Below are 24624 nucleotides of genomic sequence, written 5' to 3'. Positions count from 1 at the left end.
GCAACAGACCAGTGCAAGATGACGTAGGTTGACAGTTCACAGAGCTTGTTTACATGGACTTAGTCTCTGGAGCAGCTTCCGGAAAAACTGCTTTGTAATTAATTAAGAATATTGATGTCTTTCGTGATTGATTTATGGTAGGAATTAAAGCATATCACTAGAATATTCGGATCAAAATGATTTTGAGCGAAAATTACGGATTTTTATTTCCGGCTGATCTATTTTAATTCTAACACCCTGTAAACAAGCTCTGTGAACTGTCAAATAAGTGAGGTTAAGTCAAGATCTTGCATTGGTCTACTGAAGGAAAACAGCAAACCTCACGAACGAAAAGAGTCGATTTTCTGAACGCCTGATGTTTCTGACACTGACGTCTGTTAGATGTCAGACACGGCACGTCCAACGGTGTGGTCAGACATGAACATATTTCAAATCTTGCACGCAAGTACGGTTCAGGTTTCATGCTGCCTTACCGTACATAATCCTGATTTTGGACGGTCGTCAGCAGAAGCTGAAGTAGTAATTTGTAGGTAATAGAAATTTATTCTAAATAATTTTTAAATCCGACAACTTGGTCCGGGCGTGTAACAAGGATGTCTGACAATAAATCCGACGAAAATTGTTCTCGAAAGTATTACCATGGGCACAAGAAAACGATGTGCATAGCGTAGGGAAGATCCAAGCAGAACACGATTTCTAACTCTAAAACTAATCGCAAACACCAGCAAGAGCGTACCTAATAGTTGAATACTTTTATCAACTAGCATTCCAGAAAAAAAAAGTCGATTCCTAGGAAGTCTATCCATTAAAAATGGCTTTCATTATTAAAGCAATACTGTATTATTTATTCAAACATCTGCCACATGGAAAACAAACTGCTACGCATTTTGAATCTCATATTTAAATACTATCTGTTGCGTGTCCAAAACTGCCACAGGGGACAAATCAATTGTTGTGTTCTCCGGTGCTTCCACCGGTTTCGATTCCGTCCTTTCAATGCATTCCCCCCTGCGTTGATGTGCTTCCAAGTGATCCCTTCGGCGAAACATTCGAGGACACTTGTCACATGTGTGCAGTTTATCGTCCGATATGTGCGTCTTCAAATGTACTTTCAAACTGTAAGATTGGTTGAATAACTTGAAGCAAACATCGCATTGGTATGGCTTTTGAAAAGGTCCTTGCAATTGTTTGTTCGCCGTTTCTGGGTCGATGATAATCTCTCGAGACACCTTCGGTCGCTGTTTTGGTTCACCGTGTACCCGAACACGATGAAGTTCTAGTTGATCCTGTCGTTCGAACTCCATGAGACAAACTTTACATTTCAACGAATCTTTGTCAGCTGGCTCGTGGACGCGCATGTGTAAATTTAGCTTGAATATAGTATTGAAGGGCTTACTACAAATTTCACAGCATATAATTTCCTCAGGTCCCTTGTGTTGTGTTGAGTGCGATTTGAGTTCATCAATCGAGTTGAATTGTTTTGAGCAACGTACGCATTTGAGGTGCTTCTTCTTGGAGTGCACCATCATATGTCTCACTAAGTGATAGTTATCATAAAAGCTTTTCGAACATATCTCGCAGGTATAGTTCTGATCTCCGCTGTGCCTTTTCGCATGAACTTTCATGTTGGACAGGTTCATAAATGCCTTGCCGCACTGCTTGCAGCTGTATGGTTTTTCACCACTGTGTACTCGCAAGTGTTTAGTCAAGTTACAAGCCTGATTGAAGCGTTTTGAGCAGAATTCACATTGAAAAGGTTTATCATTCTCATGAGATCGCTAAAAGTAAAAAAACGAAAGGTGAATACAATACTCTTACAAAAAAGCGTGCAAATATAAAGGAAAAATAAGACAAAAATTAAAAAAAAAAAATGGAAATTTTAAAGACTGATGTAAGAAGGAGAAATTTATAAACAAGGATCAGAATGAGGACAACCAAAGATAAAGCCAACAACTTGATTCTACTTACCGCATGAGAAAGCAGGTGTGATTTGCAAATGAAGCTTTTGTCGCACTTATCGCAAGGGAACGGTTTCTCCCCGGTATGCTTTCTGATATGATAGATTAGATTATTGCTTTGTGAAAACGAACGATCGCAATGAGGGCATTTGAATTTTTTATCCTTTTCGTGCATCCGCATGTGATCCTTCATATACATCACCAGTTTACCGCAAATTTCACACTTAACAGCCTGTTTCATTCCTTCCGATGAAAATCTTGATCTCGGTCGACCTCTTCCTCTTTTTTTCATCACTTTTGCAGATGAGTCTTCCTCACCCTTTGCTTCATCTTGCATTTCAGGATCATTTTCGCGATCCGATTCCATTTCGATCAATAAACCATCAGAATTGTCAAATGATTCGACCATCGCATCAACCAGACTCTCTGGCACATTGATCTGCTCATCTTTTTCATCGTCGAATTTCAAAGGTAGTGGAACTTGTTTAACGAAAGGTTCATTCTTAAGTTGTTTCTTTTCTGATCTGTATTTCTCCTGCTCATCCTGATCAATTTGACAAGGATCCAAACTATTGAACGGATCATCATCGGGAGCCGTTGAAACCACCTTCTCAACCACATATTCTTTACAGTGAGGTTTAAAATCATCATCAAACTGATCAATCCGTGTTCGACAGAACTCACAAATCGGCGAAAGGATCCCACAGACTGGTTTTACCTTAAATTGTGAAGAAAAAAACTTAAATTCATTTCCTCGGTAAAATTGATCACATTGTTTACATATGCTATTGGTACTATGTTTCCTTTTTAGAAATTTGCTAAAATAATTAAGTAGGTATAAGTTGATAAACGATCTAAATTTTAATTATAATCAAGGCAACACAAAACATACGTTTTTTTTAATATCATGCAAATTTAGGAATTTTAACATTCCCATCATTTTTTAAAGATGAAAATGCAAATAGCTCCCAATGAAAGTATATCTTTTTAGTATAATTTTGTTTAATAAAACATTTGGAACTATCATTATCTGACCCTTAAGTTTCATTTTTTTCATTTAGTATTTTCCATACCTTAACGTTGGTCGATTTGAAGATCTTGTTTAACAGTCGATGATCATTTTGTTCACAGAAAATCGATTCCATCGCGCCATCGATTCCCTCGCATATTTTGCAAACCACCTCTTGCTTCTCGAATGGACTACAAGTAAAAATAATTTGAAATCATGCAAATGTGCTAAACGGTCATCTATGATATTCAAATAAACAACATTGCAAAAATATCCATTGGAACATTACTCACCAAACAGGGTTCTTCAATAAGCTCATTTTGCCAGGTCACAAATATCAATATATAACAACAAGCTGATAAAGTAAACCAATGTATTTTAATAATCTGAGTTTAATAAACTTTTCAACCAAACTATGCTCTATATCATAAAATGTAGTTGGAATTGCTTGTTAACTGTATTTTGCTAAAAACAAAATAACTTCGATTCATGTTTTTGTTGTTACAGTGGAGTGTCAAAGCGAAAATCACTTAACTTGTATGCAACTTTTTTTGGCGCACACGATTAGAATAAAGTACCTAATTTTACGTTAAATTGTTTCAACAAGGTACTATATAATCTGAGAAGCCAGAATTACCAAAAATTACTCACTATGCTGCGGAGGACGACGGAGGTCCTTCGAAGCTTAGTAGGGAAAGCGCCTATCTACCGTACTGGGGTCGTGGGTTCGAACCCACCGAAGACAGTAGTTACCATCCATATCCAATACATTTTTCGATTTAAATCTTCCACATGTCGTTCTTATTCTTATTGGCATAACATCCTCGCAGTTTAGTGTTATAAGATCTTCAGATAATTATTCGTGAGAAACCATGAAGATAGAGCCATCGCATGACATGTTTTAGTGCAAAAATGAAAACATCCATTTCTACTGGATCCCCCGGGCACAGTCTTACCAGAACTTTATTTGTAAACATCCATGAAGATAGAGTTGTCGCACGATACGTTTGGTCTAAAGTAGGAAATGTTCTCTTCTACAGCTTCCCCTGTGGCACATTTAGTATTTTCCATACCTTAACGTTGGTCGATTTGAAGATCTTGTTTAACAGTCGATGATCATTTTGTTCACAGAAAATCGATTCCATCGCGCCATCGATTCCCTCGCATATTTTGCAAACCACCTCTTGCTTCTCGAATGGACTACAAGTAAACATAATTTGAAATCATGCAAATGTGCTAAACGGTCATCTATGATGTTTAAATAAACAACATTGCAAAACATATCCATTGGAACATTACTCACCAAACAGGGTTCTTCAATAAGCTCATTTTGTCAGGTCACAAATATTAATATATAACAAGCTGATAAAGTAAACCAATGTATTTTAATAATTTGAGTTTAATAAACTTTTCAACCAAACTATTCTCTATATCATAAAATGTAGTTGGAATTGCTTGTTAACTGTATTTTGCTAAAAACAAAATAACTTCGATTCATGTTTTTGTTGTTACAGTGGAGTGTCAAAGCGAAAATCACTTAACTTGTATGCAACTTTTTTTTTGCGCACACGTTTAGAATAAAGTACCTAATTTTACGTTAAATTGTTTTAACAAGGTACTATATAATCTGAGAAGCCAGAATTACCAAAAATTACTCACTATGCTGCGGAGGACGACGGAGGTCCTTCGAAGCTTAGTAGGGAAAGCGCCTATCTACCGTACTGGGGTCGTGGGTTCGAACCCACCGAAGACAGTAGTTACCCTCCATATCCAATACATTTTTCGATTTAAATCTTCCACATGTCGTTCTTATTCTTATTGGCATAACATCCTCGCAGTTTAGTGTTATAAGATCTTCAGATAATTATTCGTGAGAAACCATGAAGTTAGAGCCATCGCATGACATGTTTTAGTGCAAAAATGAAAATGTCCATTTCTACTGGATCCCCCGGGCACAGTCTTACCAGAACTTTATTTGTAAACATCCATGAAGATAGAGTTGTCGCACGATACGTTTGGTCTAAAGTAGGAAATGTTCTCTTCTACAGCTTCCCCCGGGGCACCACGTAATATTCTGGAAGTGGCCAGTGAGGTCAATCGTCCTTCATGGAATCACCAGAAGATTATTCATCAGAAATCATGAAGGTAGATCAGTCCAGGATTGTGGTACCGGTAGTACCGGGAATACCGTCGATTACCAAAAATACCAGTACCAAACACCAATGAGAACCGCTATTTACGGTACCGAGGTTGTACCAGTATTTGGAATAAAATATAAATATTAAGGAATGCTTAAAAGGGACTAAATATTTCTAGAAAATCACTATTTTGAGTTATGTTTCCACTTTGCCCAAACATGCATAAAAACACTAACCTGAGTACCGCAATTAAATTGGAAAATTGAACAGTTCTATTTCAGTTTGACCAAATAGGATCGCAATCCAACTTAGTGCTATAAATACAGTGGCGTTGCACCAAGAATCAAATTTTAAATTAAATACGTTTACGGGTTTTGATTGATAGATGTTTCTCGTAAAGAACCAAGAGCAAACCTCGTTAGTTTTTTTTACTTGTTTATGCACTTATGCTCATGAAAAGTAATTGTGCCTCAGTATTTGTTGTGTTTTTGTCAGCAAAGTTTTGGAATATCTCGAAGTATTATTTTGGCCAAAAATGTCACATATACGGTATATCAAACAAACAGCATTTTGCGACTGATTTACTAAGTTATGCTATTTACTATAAAAGAATACATCCCCTCAAAATGCAGATGTGTTGAAAAATTCAGAAAATTTCCAATCTAAATTTCCGCGAGGACACTAATTTGCCTGTGGGATAGTTTCTGATTTGGCATTTGTGAAAGTTTACTGGGGCCCTCCTTAGCCGTGCGGTAAGACGCGCGGCTACAAAGCAAGACCATGCTGAGGGTGGCTGGGTTCGATTCCCGGTGCCGGTCGAGGCAATTTTCGGATTGGAAATTGTCTCGACTTCCCTGGGCATAAAAGTATCATCGTGCTGGCCTCATGATACACGAATGCAAAAATGGTAACCTGGCTTAGAAACCTCGCAGTTAATAACTGTGGAAGTGCTTAAATAATGAACACTAAGCTGCGAGGCGGCTCTGTCCCAGTATGGGGATGTAATGCCGATAAGAAGAAGAGAAGAAAGTCTACTATTATATGATGTGCTGAGCAATCTCAGCAATGAAGTAAATAAGCAGGTTAGTTACAAGATAAAGATTGTTGCTATCGTAGCTCGCCGGAACATCTTTTGCTGGCGAGGATAGGTCGCTAAATCAATGAACTTTATTAAAGTGATTTTTTTAATTATTATTAAGTTCATCACTGAAAACTATGTACCTAACAGCCCAACATGTTTCGGATTCGGACAGCAGAACAAAGGAAATCAAAACGACAATAATTATCTTATCTTTTGTGTGGATCTACTTCATCAACACTTTCTTATTTATTAGGCTTTGGACAGAATTCAGCTGACTTCCACAAATGTCAAATCTGAAACTAATTCGCAGGTAAATTGGCGGCCATTACTCGCGGAATATATTACTGATCGTACATCTAAGTAATTCAAAATTTAAGGTGAAAGGAGCAAATTATTCAGATCAAAATTCAACGTCAATAAGAAAAATTCCAATACCGGTATTTTCCCGGTACTGCATTTTCTCAGTACCGTAGTACCGGTACCACAAAAAGGAGCCGGTACTAGGAACCCTAAGTCCCATGACATGTTTGGATCAACAAATAAAAATGTACATTCCTGCAGGTTACCTCGGGGCATTCCATGATGTTCTGGGAGTGGTCGATAAGGTCTTACAGACTTTTCAGACGTGACAGAAGATTATTTGTGAGAAACATACGTCGCATAAAACATTGTTAATAATTTACCACTTTAACTCCTGGGACTTTAACTGAGTTAAGCTTTAAACAAATTTGATCCGACAGATCGAGCGTCTGTTCACCAATAAGATGCGGTTCCAACAGCGTCTGTTCTGGCATCCAGCGCCTGAATACGAAATGCTATTCCCCGGAAGTTATACTTAAGATGGCAGGCGGCAGCCCCATCCTGGTGGATTGGGGAACCTTGGGCCAACAACCTACTGTTTCCGAAACATCAATTTGTTCGAGAATCCGACAATGAAAAAATACGGACTAATTTTACGGCAACGATTCTTTGCGCAAAACAACGGACACGAATAGGAACATGGAACGTTTCAACCCTAGCCCAGCAGGGTAAATTGGCAAAACTTGCCAATAAGGTACACCGCAATCTGCTTGAGATCCTTTGACTGAGTGAAGTTCAAACGGATCTCACAACTCCAACCATGAGCGCATCAATAACGACATGGTGATCGAGGGATCGCTCTTCCCTCATCGACAGGTTACAGAAAAACAAACCGACCATCTGCATCAGCCGAAAATGGAAGCGGAACCTTCTTGGTGTGCGGAATAAACATAGTGCCGATATCGCGTCTGATACGCCTGCCATGGATTGTCTAACTAAATACTCAGCTCTCAACATCGTGTGCGGGTCTCTCGAGTTTTGCGAGCTGAGGAGCCGAAGGAGTGCAAGCTCTCGCTGCTGTGTGTGAGTTGGAAGCTGCAATACCTACCTAAAGGCTCCCCCAGACCTAAGCGATTTCATCGCCGCGATTCTAACGTTGGGTCGCTGCAGGCAATGTTCCATTTAGGCTTCCATACCAACGAACAGCGACAGAATCGCAGTTGCCAAGCGATAGAATCGCGTCCCGATTGTCTTGTCGCGTGTGTTTGGGGGAACCAGCAATAAAACGATATTGCGATGGAGACGCATGGCTATTCATCCTGTGCATCAATCGTTTGTAGATAGGTATAATCAGAGTATAATAAACCATGGTGAAGCGAGCTTTAGGTTGACTTTGATCACGCAGCATTATTATTATTTATTCAGACTAAGGCCGAAGTGGCCTGTGCGGTATATAAGAGTCTTCTCCATTCGGCTCGGTCCATGGCTACACGATCACGCAGCATGGTATTGGTAAATACATACATATGTGCCAATTCTACCATGTTAGTCCTTTTCACCAGGAAGGGGGGGGGGTAATATGCGGTGCATCACGCCTCCTCAGCATGTAGTATGAAGCAAATGTTAATAAACAATCCCACAAATCTTTCGTCAGTCAACAGTAGTGTAGATTAACCAATACTCTATAAGATTCCAATTCGATCAATGTTACACTCGCCAAGCGGGGTGGCTCGCCTTTTCCAAGCGGCGGATAATACGACCCCTCCCCACGGCCTCTGCGAGTTAGGGGGCTTGCCTAGGACGTGATGGGGTTTGGCAGTGGGCTCTGTTAAACCCTTACAAAAAGCTACATGTGTCCGCAATAGAAGATAAGATAAAAATCCTATTCGACTAAATGCTGATGTCATATTAGAAATTTGGAGACAGTACTCGTCGATAGCAAATCCTTCCGCACGCGATGGCATATGAGCAAGTCAAACCACCTTCCTTTTGCCAGTGGAGATATATCAGCTTCCACACTGATATTCTTCCCTCCCCCTTCATACGGGAGCTTGGCAGAAGGAAGGTCGTGTGATATGTGCCATCACAAATATTGTCCTCCGCTCGCTTTCAAATCGACTTCTATAAAAACATTCTTCATGCCTCTGCCGTATCCTAACGGAACTATCAATTCTATACTTTCGCCTCTAATGCTATCATGAACATGTACGTCCAAGTTTGGAAGATGATATTAGCATTTCCATATCATTTTAAAAAAGGTGTTTTTATGATGCCTATATGTAATCTAAGTAGCTCTAAGCAATCTTGATATTCCTAGCTACGCCCCCCTTACCTTAGTTACTAACAGTTTGTTATTTTTCCTAATAGTAACTTCTTAATAAACCTCAGTTGAAAGCAGTCGCTTTTCAAGTTTGCTCCGTCATTTCGTGTATCTCATTCTAAGAAATTATGGACTCATCCGGCAAGGAATCAGTTCACGGCATTCCTCAATTCCACGGAGGACCCGGTTTCCATAATTGGAGTTTTCGTGTACGTACATATCTGGACGCTATGGGAGTGGTACATACCCTGACGGAGGATGCTTCTCAAGAAGCAGCAGAAAAAGTGAAGTTCGACGAGGCGGACAAAAAGGCAAAGTCCATGTTGATTGGTTTCCTGGGAGATGATTGTCTGGAGATCATACGGGATAAAACAACGGCCAAACAGATGTGGAAAGCTTTGGAAAATTCTTTCGCCAAGAAATCGCTAGCGACGCAGAACCTGATCAGGAAGCAACTTGGGCGTTTGAAGATGAAGGAAGGAGAATTCATGCGGAACCATTTGGTGCGTTTCGATGATCTGATCAGGCAACTGAGAGTAGCAGGAGCGGATCTTAAGGAACCCGATATGGTGGTAACGCTGTTCGGTACTCTTCCGGAATCGTATGACCCGTTAATAACTGCTCTGGAAAATCTTGGTGACGATGAGCTATCGCTAGACGTGGTGAAGCAACGGCTTCTGGGCGAAGAGGTGAAGCTACTCGATAGGCATCAAGACGACTCAAACGAGAAGACCACCGCGTTTGCTGGTGAAAAGAAAGCAGATCGATTCAAGAAGTTCCTTGGTAAGTGTCATAAGTGCGGCAAGAAAGGGCACATGAAGAAGGACTGCCGGCATCAACACAGTGAAACGAATTCTGCTACTGGATGTGGAAGCAAGGCGGTAAGCTTTATGGCTGCTCGTGCAGGTGAACATCGAAGCTGTGATGGATATTTATGCTTCAAGCTCGACTCCGGATCAAGCAAACACCTTGTGAACGATGCTGCAGTCTTTTCATCTTTGAGCAAGCTGTCAAGTCCAATAATCATCAATATTGCGAAGGATGGTGAAACTTTGGAAGCACAGAAGAAAGGTATCATCGAAGGTGTGAGTAACAAAGGCGTCCAAATGAAAATCAATGAAGTCCTGTACATACCGGAACTAAGAGACAACCTGATGTCCGTGAAGAAGCTGGCCAAGGCTGGTATATCGGTACTGTTCTGTGGTAGACAAGCTACCTTGCGGAAAGATGACACGACTATTGCTACGGCGTACCTGAATGGCAGTCTATACGAGTTGGAAGTCAAATTGAATGCAGGAAAGCAGTGCCGTGAGCCCTTCAACGGTACACGTCAACGAGCGACTCGTGTTTTGGAGAGGATTCATTCGGACGTCTGTGGGCCCATTGACCCCCCGGCATGGGATAGATCGCGTTATTTTGTTTCATTCATCGATGATTACAGCCACTTCTCGGTCATCTATATGCTGAAGAAGAAAAACCATGTTTTTGAGCGTTTCCTAGAATATGAAGCGATGGTGACAGCAGCTTTCGGCAAGAAAATTTCAAAACTAACGATAGATGAAGGCACAGAGTACGGATCAACCGAGCAAAAGAAATGGTATAAAAATAAAGGCATTCAGATTGAGACGACAGTTGCTTATTCCCCGCAACAGAACGGAGTGGCCGAGCGGTTCAACCGAACGCTTATTGAAAAGGTACGTTCAATGCTTTTAGATTCTAAAATGCCGAAAAGGATGTGGTGTGAAGCAGCGTTAACCGGTGTCTACCTACTGAACCGAAGTCCGACGAATGCTCTGTCGGTCCAGTTGACTCCCGCTGAGTTATGGATGGGAGTAAAGCCCAATCTGGAGAAGCTTCGAATTTTCGGGTGCAGAGCATTTGCATGGATACCTGGACAGCAACGAAAGAAACTAGATGCCAAAAGTTTTGAGGTTGTGATGGTTGGCTATGCGTCGAACGGTTATCGGCTTTAGGAACTCGTCGAAAGATCATCGTGGCGCGTGACGTGAAGTTCGATGAAGGTCGTTTTCCGTATGAAGTTGAAGCAGAAGCTAATAAAGATTCGCCGTTGGTAGTGCAATATTCTTACGAAAAAGAGGGGGATAAAGAAGTCACAACGCAAGAACATCAAGAGCCAGAAGTCGCTAGACAACTTGAGCAGGTAAATCAGCAAAACAATACCGACGATGAGCTATCGAATGAATCCGATGATGCCAAGTCAAACGAAACCGATTATGCGATATAGGAACCAACAGCATCACCGCTCCCATCGCAATAAAAAAAACCACGAATTTGAAAGGCAACTGAGGCGTAGCGATCGGGAGCGAACCTTTGCGGGTAAGTTCCATGACTATTTTGTTGGCTATGGAGCAATTTCTACGGTATCCTATCTACAGATGTACCCGAACCATACGGTCAGATTGTACGTCGAGATGACAGAGACGATTGGATGCGTGCTGTAACGAGCGAGCTGGATTTACTGAGGACTGAGGAGGAACGATGACTGGAAAATGGTGACTAGTCCCAAAGATACTAAACCTCTGAAATCCAAGTCGGTGTTTAATTTTAAGGAAGATGAGAACGGCAAATTGATTCGCCTCAAAGCCCGAAGGGATACCTACAGAAGCAAAGACACGACTATGAAGAATCCTATGCACCGGTAGCTCAACTAGCTACAATCAGAAACGTATTAGCAGTTGGGGTTCATAGAAAATACTTCTTTCACCAAATGGATGTACGTACTGCGTTTCTCCATGGCCGCTTGAAGGAAACCATCTTTATGGAAGTCCCGGAGGGTGTATCAGCAAAACCTGGTCAAGTTTGTCGGTTGCTGAAATCTTTATACGGTTTGAAGCAATCACCCAGATGTTGGAATGAACGATTCAACGAAACAATTCTCGAGATGGGCTTCAAGAGATCAAGACATGATTATTGTCTGTACACGAAGTTCGATAAGGACGATGAGCTGGTGCTAATTCTGTATGTTGATGACCTGCTGGTGGCTGGCCGCAATCTTCCGTCAGTAATGAAGCTGAAGAAGGATCTTGCAACCTAGTTCGAAATGTCTGACTGTGGGGAGCTCCGACACTTTTTGGGCATGAATGGACATCGTATCGAAAACTTGTGAACCGTTTTGGGATGCCCGAGTGTAATCCAGCTCGTACACCAATGGAGAAAGGCCTTTACGTTTAGTCGAAGTGGACCAGATGCAAGCCAACCATATCGTGAGCTACTGGGATCACTGATGTACATAATGCTAAGTGTGCGACCTGAAATTTGTTACCCTGTCGGATATTTGGGGCGTTTTCAGCAACAACTTACCACTGAACATTGGCAAGCCCTGAAACGAATTGTTCGATACTTGCAAGGTACGATAAAAACGAAGCTGAATTTCAAGCGAGACCCAACAAGCAAACCTTTGGTTGGAAACGTTGATGCCGATTGGGTGTCCGACACAGAAGATCGGAAATCAGTGAGTGGCTATCTGTTCAAAATATTTGGATCCTCGGTAATCTGGTGCAGCAAGAAGCAGACCACTGTTGCAACTTCGTCTAGTGAAGCGGAGTACATCGCGCTCAGTGCAGCAGTTGCCGAATCTCTCTGGCTGAAAGGAGTACTTGAAAATCTACAAGAATCGAACATACACATCACTATGTATGAGGACAACCGCAGTTGTATTTGTATGGCAAAGAACCTGGAAACAAAACGTACGAAACATATTGATATCAAACATAATTTCGTGCGTGATCATGTGGCATCTGGAGTGTTGAAAATTGAACCCACCAAAACGCAAAATTAATTGGCAGATATTTTCACGAAGGCTCTGGAGCATAACCGATTCAAAACCCTGCGAATGATGATTGGATTATCTGATTGAGAGGGGTGTAATCTAAGTAGCTCTAAGCAATCTTGATATTATTAGCTACGCCCCCCTTACCTTAGTTACTAACAGTTTGTTGATAAGAAAATTATTTTGAGTCGAGTCAAGTACGAGACACTGAAGACGGCCTTACCTTTGAGGTCGAAATACGTATCTGTCAAGATACAATTAAGTGGTGGAATTCAATGGGATGGTATAAACTCGTCTTATGACAGGTGAACAGTTTGTTATTTTTCTTAATAGTAACTTCTTAATAAACCTCAGTTGAAAGCAGTCGCTTTTCAAGTTTGCTCCGTCATTTCATGTATCCCATTCTAAGACTATATTTATCATATGGGGCGACATGGCACCCCCTCGGGACAAGACAAGCGAGGACCAAAAATTCCTTGCACTTCTAGAGATTATGTTCAAATGATGTTTCGCATGAAAATGTCGTTTTTCATCTTGAATTGTTGACCTCTGGCGCTACGACAATATCTGAATTTGCCTAAAGCTTATTTTTACAATTAAAACCATATCCGTTGTTTAATAATCATCTTTGATTCAGACAGAAATTATTTTTAAGATTTTTGAAATGCATTAAAGGGTTAGTCGACTCTTAAACTTTGAGCTGACCTTGTTTCTAATATAGTTGGCAATACCGCCCTGAGTCGACGTATATCCAAAGATGTATATCCTATCGATCATAAATACTGTTGATCTCCGCAAATTAATAATGTAGATAGACTATTATAGTTATATAAAAGCCTCAATTTGTGTTGAAAAAAAATAAATAATTTTGGCTTCAAATCTTAAATTATGTAACTACAAAATAATAAGAAAATTCAAAATTTAACTGAACCTCCTGAAAATCAAAATTTTAAGAACAAGTGAGGTTGTCAAATTGCGTTTTTCAGTTGTATACCCCTTTTACATTAATGTTAACCATTCCTCGTAATAATAATGTGAATATAATGCTCACTTTAGTCACAATCAACGTTGGCTGCCTTGCCCCACTTTCTCCTAGACATGTTTCTTCCATCAAAGCACTGCCGGACAGAGGGAGATAGAATGGAAACACATACACACACCATTGGAAAACCCGGAACATCTCCGGTGGCCGCCAATCTGAGGTATAGTTTTTTTTTTCTTTCTTTTTTTTAACTAATTTTATTTGCTAATTATCTAATACATGCATTCATCTCTTAGACTAGGTGTTCCGTGTTTTCTTAACAATATCATCCTTATTTGCTATGTTCTATTTTTAGTTATTATTAATACATTTCAATTGCCTCTGGCAGTTAGAATTTTTTCCTCTGGTTGAATTGAACCATGTAGGAATTACAATGTTTTCAACTTAAACTAATCTTAACCTATTTTATACTAAGGGTACAAGGAGTTAATCGTTGCAATAGAAGATTGCAACGATTTTTGTCTAAAATTGGAAATAATTTTGTTGGACATTTGTTGTAATGTCTCAATATTAGAAATTCTATTAAGTTCATTGGTACTATACCACGGAGGCAACTTCAGAATCATTTTCAAAATTTTATTTTGAATCCTCTGAAGTGCCTTCTTTCTGGTATTGCAGCAACTAGTCCATATTGGCACAGCATACAACATGGCTGGTCTAAAAATTTGTTCTTAAGACAAAGTTTTGATTTTCTGTTTATAAGTGGATATAGACACTTAATATATTTGTTACATTTGACTTGAAGGCCTTCAATGTGATTTTAAAAAATGTAATTTTTGATCTAGCAGAAGTCCTAAATATTTAGCTTCGCTAGACCAATTAACCCCATTCATAGTGACAATATGTCTGCTAGAAGGTTTCAAATAAGAAGCTCTCGGCTTATGTGGGAAAATTATAAGCTGAGTTTTGGAAGCATTCGGGGAAATTTTCCATTTCTGCAAGTAAGTGGAGAAAATATCCAAACTTTTTGCAATCTACTACAAATGACACGAAGGCTACGCCCTTTGGCTGAGAGACCTGTGTCATCTGCAAACAAAGATTTTTGACACCCTGGTGGTAAATCAGGTAAGTCAGAAGTAAAAATGTTATACAAAATGGACCCCAGTATGCTGCCTTGGGGGACACCAGCCCTTACAGGTAATCTATCAGATTTAGAATTCTGATAGTTTACCTGCAGTGAGCGATCTGATAAATAATTTTGGATCAGTTTAATAATGTACAGAGGAAAATTAAAATTCATCAATTTTACAATCAAACCTTCATGCCAAACACTGTCAAATGCTTTCTCTATATCAAGAAGAGCAACTCCAGTCGAATATCCTTCAGATTTGTTGAGCCGAATAAAGTTCGTAACTCTTAATAGCTGATGAGTGGTTGAATGCCCATTGCGAAAACCAAATTGCTCATCAGCAAAAATAGAATTGTCATTAATATGAACCATCATTCTATTTAAAATAATCTTTTCAAACAGTTTGCTTATTGAAGAAAGCAAACTGATTGGGCGATAACTAGAAGCCTCAGCTGGATTTTTGCCCGGCTTCAAAATTGGAACAACTTTGGCATTTTTCCATTTATCTGGGAAGTATGCCAATTGAAAACATTTGTTAAATAAATTAACCAAAAAGGATAAAGAGCTCTCAGGAAGTTTTTGATAAGTATGTAGAAAATACCATCATCACCCGGAGCTTTCATATTTTTAAATTTTCTAGTAATAGATCTCACTTCATCCAAATTAGTTCCCAACGAAGGGTCAAAAACATTATCTTGGTTGAGAATGTCTTCGAAGCTTCGTGTAACCTGATCCTCAATTGGACTAGTGAGACCTAGACTAAAATTATGGGCACTCTCGAACTGCTGAGCAAGTTTTTGAGCCTTTTCGCCATTTGTTAATAAAATTTTATTTCCCTCTTTAAGCGCTGGAATTGGCTTTTGAGGTTTTCTAAGAATTTTCGTTAATTTCCAAAAGGTTTTCGAACTGGGGTCCAACTTCGAGACATTATTCTCAAAGTTGGTATTTCTCAGAATAGCGAAACGTTTTTTAATTTCATTTTGCAAATCTCGCCAAATAACTTTCAAAGCGGGATCGCGAGTTCTTTGGTATTGTCTTCGCCTCACATTTTTAAGACGGATCAGTAGCTGAAGATCGTCGTCAATAATAATGGAGTTGAATTTAACTTCACATTTCGGAATTGCAATGCCTCTGGCTTCGACAATTAAATTTGTCAAAGATACGAGCGCATTGTCAATATAACTTTTGGTATCCAAAGGAATATTAACATCAAAATTCCTATCGATATACGTTTTATATAAATCCCAATCAGCTCTATGATAATTAAAAGTAGAGCTGATTGGATTATAAATGGCTTCTTGTGAGATTTCAAATGTCACAGGAAGGTGATCAGAGTCAAAGTCAGCATGAGTTACCAATTGGCCACACAGCTGACTTGAATCCGTTAAAACCAAATCAATTGTCGAAGGATTTCAGTGGATGAAAAACAAGTTGGGCCATTGGGATATTGAATAGTATAATATCCCGCAGAACAATCTTCAAATAAAATGTTGCCGTTGGAATTGCTTTGAGCATTATTCCATGAACGGTGTTTGGCATTGAAGTCACCAATTACGAAGAATTTTGATTTGTTGCGAGTCAGAATTTGAAGATCAGCTTTCAACAAATTCTTTTGCTGCCCATTGCATTGAAAAGGCAAATAGGCTGCAATGAAGGAAAATTGACCAAAATTTGTTTCAACAGAAACTCCCAAGGTTTCAAAACTTTGGTTTCAAACGAAGAAAATAATTTATGTTTGATACGTCTATTAATGACAATGGCGACCCCACCACAGGCGCTGTCAAGACGATCATTTCTGTAGATAAAATAATTTGGATCTCTTTTAATGGAGAGTCCGGGCTTTAAATAAGTTTCTGTTATAATGGCAATATGCACATTATGAACTGTTAGGAAGTTGAATAATTCATCTTCCTTACCCTTTAGAGAGCGGGCATTCCAATTTAGAACTTTCACACAATTATTTAGATCCATTAAAACGGAGTCCGATAACAATTTTTGTGTGTACTTTATACCAACCTGAACAGCTTCTGATATGGTATTTGCTTTGAACATTGCATCAATCATGTGATGCAATTGTTCAGTTAAAATCAAAATCGGAAGCAGTCATGCTACCTGAATCGGCAACATGACCATTATTTTCCTTTGGGACATGGGTATAAACCTCATTTTGAGAAGAGAAATTTTGTCTACCAGCAGCGATGTTTGCATACGTAGGTACATTCGAAAATTGTAATTTACTGAAGTGCTTGCTACCCGTTGACGAGCAGCAAAATTTGTTTGTGAATTGTGGTGGGTATGAATTGCTCGACCGGTAACTGGTTTCGAAATTTGAGCGTTTGAAAAATTTCTACCCGTCGAATCTGGGATCCGATTGGAATTTCCCGTCATCAATTTTGCACGGGAATTCAAAACTTGCGTGAAGGGCATTCCCAGAAATTGGATTTATGATTGCCCCCACAATTTGCACATTTAAATTTATTGGAATCTTCTCTCACAGGACATGCGTCCTTGGCGTGAGAGGTTCCACCACAAATCATGCATTTAGCATCCATGTGACAATGTTTGGTTCCATGACCCCACTTTTGGCACTTACGGCACTGGGTGGGGTTTTGGAAATTTCCCCCAGGCCTGCGGAAATGTTCCCATGTAACACGGACATGGGACATAATACAGGCCTTTACCAAACTTTTCATATTATTTAGTTCACTTTTGTTAAAATGAACTAAATAAAATTCTTGAGAAATGCCCCTCTGAGAAGTACCAGAGTGGGATTTCTTTTTCATCTTAATTACTTGGACTGGTGAAAATCCAAGTAATTGAGAAATTTCAATTTTAATCTCATCCAGTGATTTATCATCACTGGGGAGACCTTTCAAGACGACTTTGAACAATCGCTCAGTTTTGTCGTCGTATGTGAAGAATTTATGGCGCTTCTCAGTTAAATACTGAAGAAGATGTTTGCGATCGTCAAAGGATCCCGGCAAAACGCGGCAGTCACCCTTCCTAGCAATCTGAAATGAAACCTTGATCCCCTGAAGGTTACTCAAAATCTCATTCCGGAAGCCAGAAAACTCGGCAACAGATACCACAATTGGCGGAATCCTTTGCTTTTTCGCATGAATCGAATCACCTGGGCTAGAGGTATATTCGATTTGCTCAATTTCATCATTAATCAAATCGAACTGATTGCTCAGTTTGATTGGAGAAGAATTATTTCCGATATTAGAGTTAGAAGGAATATCTGAATTCTCCAGCTTCCTTCTATTTTATCCGCGCTTTGGCAGGACGGTCTTGAAACCTTGTTTCTTAGAAGGCAGTGGAGAATTCAGCGACTTTCCCTTCCTCTTGTTTTTATCAATGCTCATTGCTGAGCGTGGAGACGTAACCTTCTAAGAGGTTCTTTCCCAGAACAGTGTCCCTACAGGATTACCACCGCTTGATGGAATTTTACTTCCGCAAACGCGTCCAACGTAAAACGAAGGCACGGGTCCTTGCAAAGATCGTAACTGGATCAGTGGGTACAAATAGCGCTAAAAAGCACCGTTGAAATTAAAATAGCTTCGGGTAGTATTAAAAACTTCCTTCCGCAAAGAGAGAAAGAACCGCACAGCACGAAAGCACGATGCGGTCTGAGGTTTTGGATAGTGAATATGTAATTAACCCGGCTTATTTAACAGAAATTTTTTACTCTATCTTTTGTGAATCCCTACAAAGCCTTAAGTTGGTTGCATTTCTTGGTGATGTTCGTTTCTCCATATATTCAGCTTATACGTGTATCTGTTGGAAATAATTATAAAGACAGGGCTGTTGTATGGAGCCCCATATAAAAAGTGGTTTCTTTATAATTATTTCCAGATACAAGGGTCAAAATCAATAGAGATGTATACAATTTAAACAGGTGCCTAGTAAAGTTTTAGCCAAATCGAATCGCTTCGATTCGAGATTTCGATTCTTAAACATGATGAAAAGCATGCTTGGCTTCATATTTATTTATATACTTATTGAAAGAATGTTTTGCCAACAAGTCTTGACGCTGAATCACAAACTACAAAATCTATATACATAAAAATGAATTTCTGCCTGTCTGAACCTTATAGACTCCGAAACTACTCAACCGATCGGCGTGAAAATTTGTATACAGAGGTTTTTTGAGCCGGGGAAGGTTCTTAATATCGTTCGAGACCCCTCCCCCCTTTGGAAAGGGGGGCTTCCGTACAAATTAAACAGAAATTTCTGAATGAGTCAAAAACTAATCAGAAAATAAATCAATTTTTGGCGAAACGAAGTTGTCGGATCTGCTAGTAGAATATAAAAACTCACGATGTTTAAAATATGGGTTTAAATCTTTGGTTAGCAATCTTGCATTTCATATCTACATGGAGCGTTATGCATATAATGGTAGATAGTATACTACTACATTAGTAAAAATGAGTAAATGTAAATTGATTTCCTCTACTGTGATTCTGTCTCTGTAGTGTCGAACCTACTGTCCAACCACGAATTTCTTACAACAAAACTTAATACTCATTGGGCGATCTCAAATGCAATGGAAGACTTGTAGGAATCATGACCTGAAAACGAAAGCATAAACGAAAACTGCAAAAAGGCACGATCAACCTCTCTGGATAAAACAGTGCAAATTATAAGTTCCTACTCCACGCGGTTCAGTCATGGGAATTAAAATCCAACTGTACTATAATTTTAGAGATGGCCTAGATATGCATACGATCATCAAAACATTCAAATCATGTCGTTTCCAATTAAGTAATTTGCCAAATTCGTTAGAGAAAAATATAGAACCCCAATACGGCGAAGTTCAATGCAAATGGAAGTAAACAGCAAAGCAATTTACCTGTTCTGTTAAGAAATCCACCGGTGCTGATGGTGGTGCCGCCTGGTGATGACCGTGCGGTGTTCCGAAGCCCTCGCAGTATTTTTGTTGGACTTGTGTGCGTGTCTTCTCCAAGAATGATCTTCTTCTGTTTGCACTCGTTCTTGTTGCTTCTTGTTCGCTGGTTAATGACCACAAGTTGTATCTATTTAACAATCGAAAAGAGCCCCCGATCTTGTCGTCTAATTAGATTTACTGCTTCGCCGAAGCGCAGAGTCAGGAGACTGACGACGAAGAAACACCGCACTATTCACGAGATACTGATGACGATGATGGACACTATTACAGAACATTGAACTTCTTCAGCAAAGAAGCTGTTATTTTTTTTAAACACTACCGCAACCACTTTCGGTCGGATGCGGATTCTGAAATGGCTTTGATAAACTTTCCCTTCACATGAAAAATGCTTACATAAACCGTAATTATTTTGTTTTACACTTGGCTCTTCTTTTAGCGGTCACAGACAATGACAAAACCGACAAGCAATGTGCAAATTTTACAACACCTGAGTACGACCTGTACCGTAGGAACAGGAAACTTATTCGGCTTTCAACTTCTTAAAAGAGCTTCTGCTGACTGGCACTTTGTTTCGCAGCAAGTTTGCGATAAAATCTTACTCCATTATCTTTTTGCTTCCGAAAACCACCATTAGATCGCGACTAATGCGAATTTATATTTATTTTATTTCTTCTTGTTCTCATACCAATCGAAATAAATCAAAATTAAATCTACGTTTTTCTTGGCAATTTTCCTTTTCCTCTCGGAAAAGTTTCTTTAGATGATTGATTTTTTTTCCTTTAACAATGTCGACGTCTTCCTCTTTATTGATATGATTTTCCTGTCACAAACATAGCTCCAGAAGTACACCAGCGCAAGTCCACCCGTTTCCGCACACTTTCGTGGCCGTGATGGGTGAAACAATGGTAGCCCTTCGAGAACCAGATGTTCGGGGAACAATTTTTCACAGAAACCCTCACTAAACTTTAGATCCCCACAAGCTCCCACGACTAGGAACACAAAATTCCGATACTGCCTCCGATGATGGCTGAAGGTTTCTTCTTCTAGCTTATCTAGACACAGGAGACCACTTTTATTTCTTCTCTTCTCCAACACGCCGCTCCTTCGGAAGCAGCAGACGGGCCACTATGGTCACGCAGGACGGTGCTTCACTACTTAGAGCAGGTGAGTAACAGACATCAAGAAAAACACACACAGCGCAAACGATTAACAGAAGGCAACTGAAGGAAAACAGCAAACCTCACGAACGAAAAGAGTCGATTTTCTGAACGCCTGATGTTTCTGACACTGACGTCTGTTAGATGTCAGACACGGCACGTCCAACGGTGTGGTCAGACATGAACATATTTCAAATCTTGCACGCAAGTACGGTTCAGGTTTCATGCTATCTTACCGCACTAATCCAGATTTTGGACGGTCGTTGTTATTAGAAGCTGAAGTAGTAATTTGTAGGTAATAGGAATTTATTCTAATTAATTCTTGAATCCGACAACTATGTTGGGCCGGGCATGTAGCCAGGATGTCAGACAATAAATCCGACGAAAATTGTTCTCGAAAGTTATACCACGGCCACAAGAAAGCGATGTGCATAGCGCAGGGAAGATCCAAGCAGAATACGGGTTTCAACTCTGAAACTTACCGCAAACATCAGCTAGACCTTACCTAATAGGTACATGAATACTTTTATCAACTAACATTCCAGAAAAAAAGTCGATTCCTAGGATGTCTATCCATTAAAAATGGCTTTCATTATTAAAGCAATACTGTATTATTTATTCAAACATCTGCCACATGGAAAACAAACTGCTACGCATTTTGAATCTCATATTTAAATACTATCTGTTGCGTGTCCAAAATTGCCTCAGGGGACAAATCAATTGATGTGTTCTCCGGTGCTTCCACCGGTTTCGATTCCGTCCTTTCAATGCATTCCCCCCTGCGTTGATGTGCTTCCAAGTGATCCCTTCGGCGAAACATTCGAGGACACTTGTCACATGTGTGCAGTTTATCGTCCGATATGTGCGTCTTCAAATGTACTTTCAAACTGTAAGATTGGTTGAATAACTTGAAGCAAACATCGCATTGGTATGGCTTTTGAAAAGGTCCTTGCAATTGCTTGTTTGCCGTTTCCGGGTCGATGATAATCTCTCGAGACACCTTCGGTCGCTGTTTTGGTTCACCGTGTACCCGAACACGATGAAGTTCTAGTTGATCCTGTCGTTCGAACTCCATGAGACAAACTTTACATTTCAACGAATCTTTGTCAGCTGGCTCGTGGACGCGCATGTGTAAATTTAGCTTGAATATAGTATTGAAGGGCTTACTACAAATTTCACAGCATATAATTTCCTCAGGTCCCTTGTGTTGTGTTGAGTGCGATTTGAGTTCATCAATCGAGTTGAATTGTTTTGAGCAACGTACGCATTTGAGGTGCTTCTTCTTGGAGTGCACCATCATATGTCTCACTAAGTGATAGTTATCATAAAAGCTTTTCGAACATATCTCGCAGGTATAGTTCTGATCACCGCTGTGCCTTTTCGCATGAACTTTCATGTTGGACAGGTTCATAAATGCCTTGCCGCACTGCTTGCAGCTGTATGGTTTTTCACCACTGTGTACTCGCAAGTGCTTAGTCAAGTTACAAGCCTGATTGAAGCGTTTTGAGCAGAATTCACATTGAAAAGGTTTATCATTCTCATGAGATCGCTAAAAGTAAAAAAACAAAAGGTGAATACAATACTCTTACAAAAAAGCGTGCAAACATGAAGGAAAAATAAGACAAAAATTTAAAAAAAATTAAAGGCCATTAAATGGAAAGTTTAAAGACTGATGTAAGAAGGAGAAATTTATAAACAAGGATCAGAATGAGGACAACCAAAGATAAAGCCAACAACTTGATTCTACTTACCGCATGAGAAAGCAGGTGTGATTTGCAAATGAAGCTTTTGTCGCACTTATCGCAAGGGAACGGTTTCTCCCCGGTATGCTTTCTGATATGATAGATTAGATTATTGCTTTGTGAAAACGAACGATCGCAATGAGGGCATTTGAATTTTTTATCCTTTTCGTGCATCCGCATGTGATCCTTCATATACATCACCAGTTTACCGCAAATTTCACACTTAACAGCCTGTTTCATTCCTTCCGATGAAAATCTTGACCTCGGTCGACCTCTTCCTCTTTTTTTCATCACTTTTGTAGATGAGTCTTCCTCACCCTTTGCTTCATCTTGGATTTCAGGATCATTTTCGCGATCCGATTCCATTTCGATCAATAAACCATCAGAATTGTCAAATGATTCGACCATCGCATCAACCAGACTCTCTGGCACATTGATCTGCTCATCTTTTTCATCGTCGAATTTCAAAGGTAGTGGAACTTGTTTAACGAAAGGTTCATTCTTAAGTTGTTTCTTTTCTGATCTGTATTTCTCCTCCTCATCCTGATCAATTTGACAAGGATCCAAACTGTTGAACGGATCATCATCGGGAGCCGTTGAAACCACCTTCTCAACCACATATTCTTTACAGTGAGGTTTAAAATCATCATCAAACTGATCAATCCGTGTTCGACAGAACTCACAAATCGGCGAAAGGATCCCACAGACTGGTTCTACCTTAAATTGTGAAGAAAAAAAAACTTAAATTCATTTCCTCGGTAAAATTGATCACATTGTTTACATATGCTATTGGTATTGGTATTATGTTTCCTTTTTAGAAATTAGCTAAAATAATTAAGTAGGTATAAGTTGATAAATAAACATCTTTAATTATAATTCAGGTAACACAAAACATACGGGTATTTTTTTAATGCTAATTTAGGGTTTTTTAGCATTGCCATCATGATACGATGCTTTAAAGATGAAAATACAAATAGCTCCGAATGAAAGTATGTACATCTTTTTAGTATAATTTTGTTTAATAAAACATTTGGAACAATCATTATCTGACACTTAAGTTTCATGCATTTTTCATTTAGTATTTTCCATACCTTAACGTTGGTCGATTTGAAGATCTTGTTTAACAGTCGATGATCATTTTGTTCACAGAAAATCGATTCCATTGCGCCATCGATTCCCTCGCATATTTTGCAAACCACCTCTTGCTTCTCGAATGGACTACAAGTTAAAATAATTTGAAATCATGCAAATGTGCTAAACGGTCATCTATAATATTGAAATAAACAACATTGCAAACATATCCATTGGAACATTACTCACCAAACAGGGTTCTTCAATAAGCTCATTTTGTCAGGTCACAAATATCAATATATAACAACAAGCTGATAAAGTAAACCAATGTATTTTAATAATTTGAGTTTAATAAACTTTTCAACCAAACTATGCTCTATATCATAAAATGTAGTTGGAATTGCTTGTTAACTGTATTTTGCTAAAAACAAAATAACTTCGATTCATGTTTTTGTTGTTACAGTGGAGTGTCAAAGCGAAAATCACTTAACTTGTATGCAACTTTTTTTGGCGCACACGATTAGAATAAAGTACCTAATTTTACGTTAAATTGTTTCAACAATAGTGGACCCCCAACCAATAGTGGACCCTCCAGCCATTTTTGCATTATTACTGCACAATGTCAACATTTTGCTATGAAATTCTACCGGGAGAACCTACCTTACAGTCCTATGATTTGATTACATGCGTTGGAAATGCTATGGAAAGTTAAATTAGATGAGTTTTTACAATTTTATAAAAAATAAACACGAGAGTGTCCATTATAGGAATATTTTGGGGGGTCCATAATAGGGAAGAAGAACGTCCCGAAACGAAACATGAAAATCAAATGAAGTGTCGACTATAGGGAAGCAATTTCCTATTATGGACCCCCAGGGGGTCTACTATAGGGCGAATTCAGTTAGACTTTAAAATGTTAATTTCAACGAAAAACGTCTCGTATTTGGGTGTTTTATGTATGTATCGTGAAGAGGGGATGCAGAGCTTGTTGTTAGATATTAAGCAGAGTTAATATTTTGAAAATTTCTAAGCCGTATG

At 39.3% G+C, this 24624-nt stretch overlaps 1 protein-coding gene across 1 annotated transcript; it reads right to left on the bottom strand.

The window, feature by feature from the left end:
• Positions 1 to 786: 786 nt before the first annotated feature.
• LOC134210298 (zinc finger protein 26-like) lies at positions 787 to 24065 on the bottom strand. The gene is made up of 7 exons (XM_062686344.1): positions 23836 to 24065; positions 23607 to 23733; positions 22525 to 23232; positions 21427 to 22322; positions 19560 to 19785; positions 1969 to 2676; positions 787 to 1778 (listed from the first exon to the last, which is right to left on the bottom strand). The coding sequence occupies exons 1-7, from the start codon at positions 23859 to 23861 to the stop codon at positions 879 to 881; spliced, it is 3591 nt and encodes a 1196-aa protein (XP_062542328.1). The 5' UTR covers positions 23862 to 24065; the 3' UTR covers positions 787 to 878.
• Between the last annotated feature and the right edge of the window lie 559 nt (positions 24066 to 24624).

The sequence above is a fragment of the Armigeres subalbatus genome, chromosome 2 (genome assembly GCF_024139115.2).
Source record: "Armigeres subalbatus isolate Guangzhou_Male chromosome 2, GZ_Asu_2, whole genome shotgun sequence".
Lineage (NCBI taxonomy): Eukaryota > Metazoa > Arthropoda > Insecta > Diptera > Culicidae > Armigeres > Armigeres subalbatus.
This window is presented reverse-complemented; position numbering and strand designations above follow the sequence as displayed.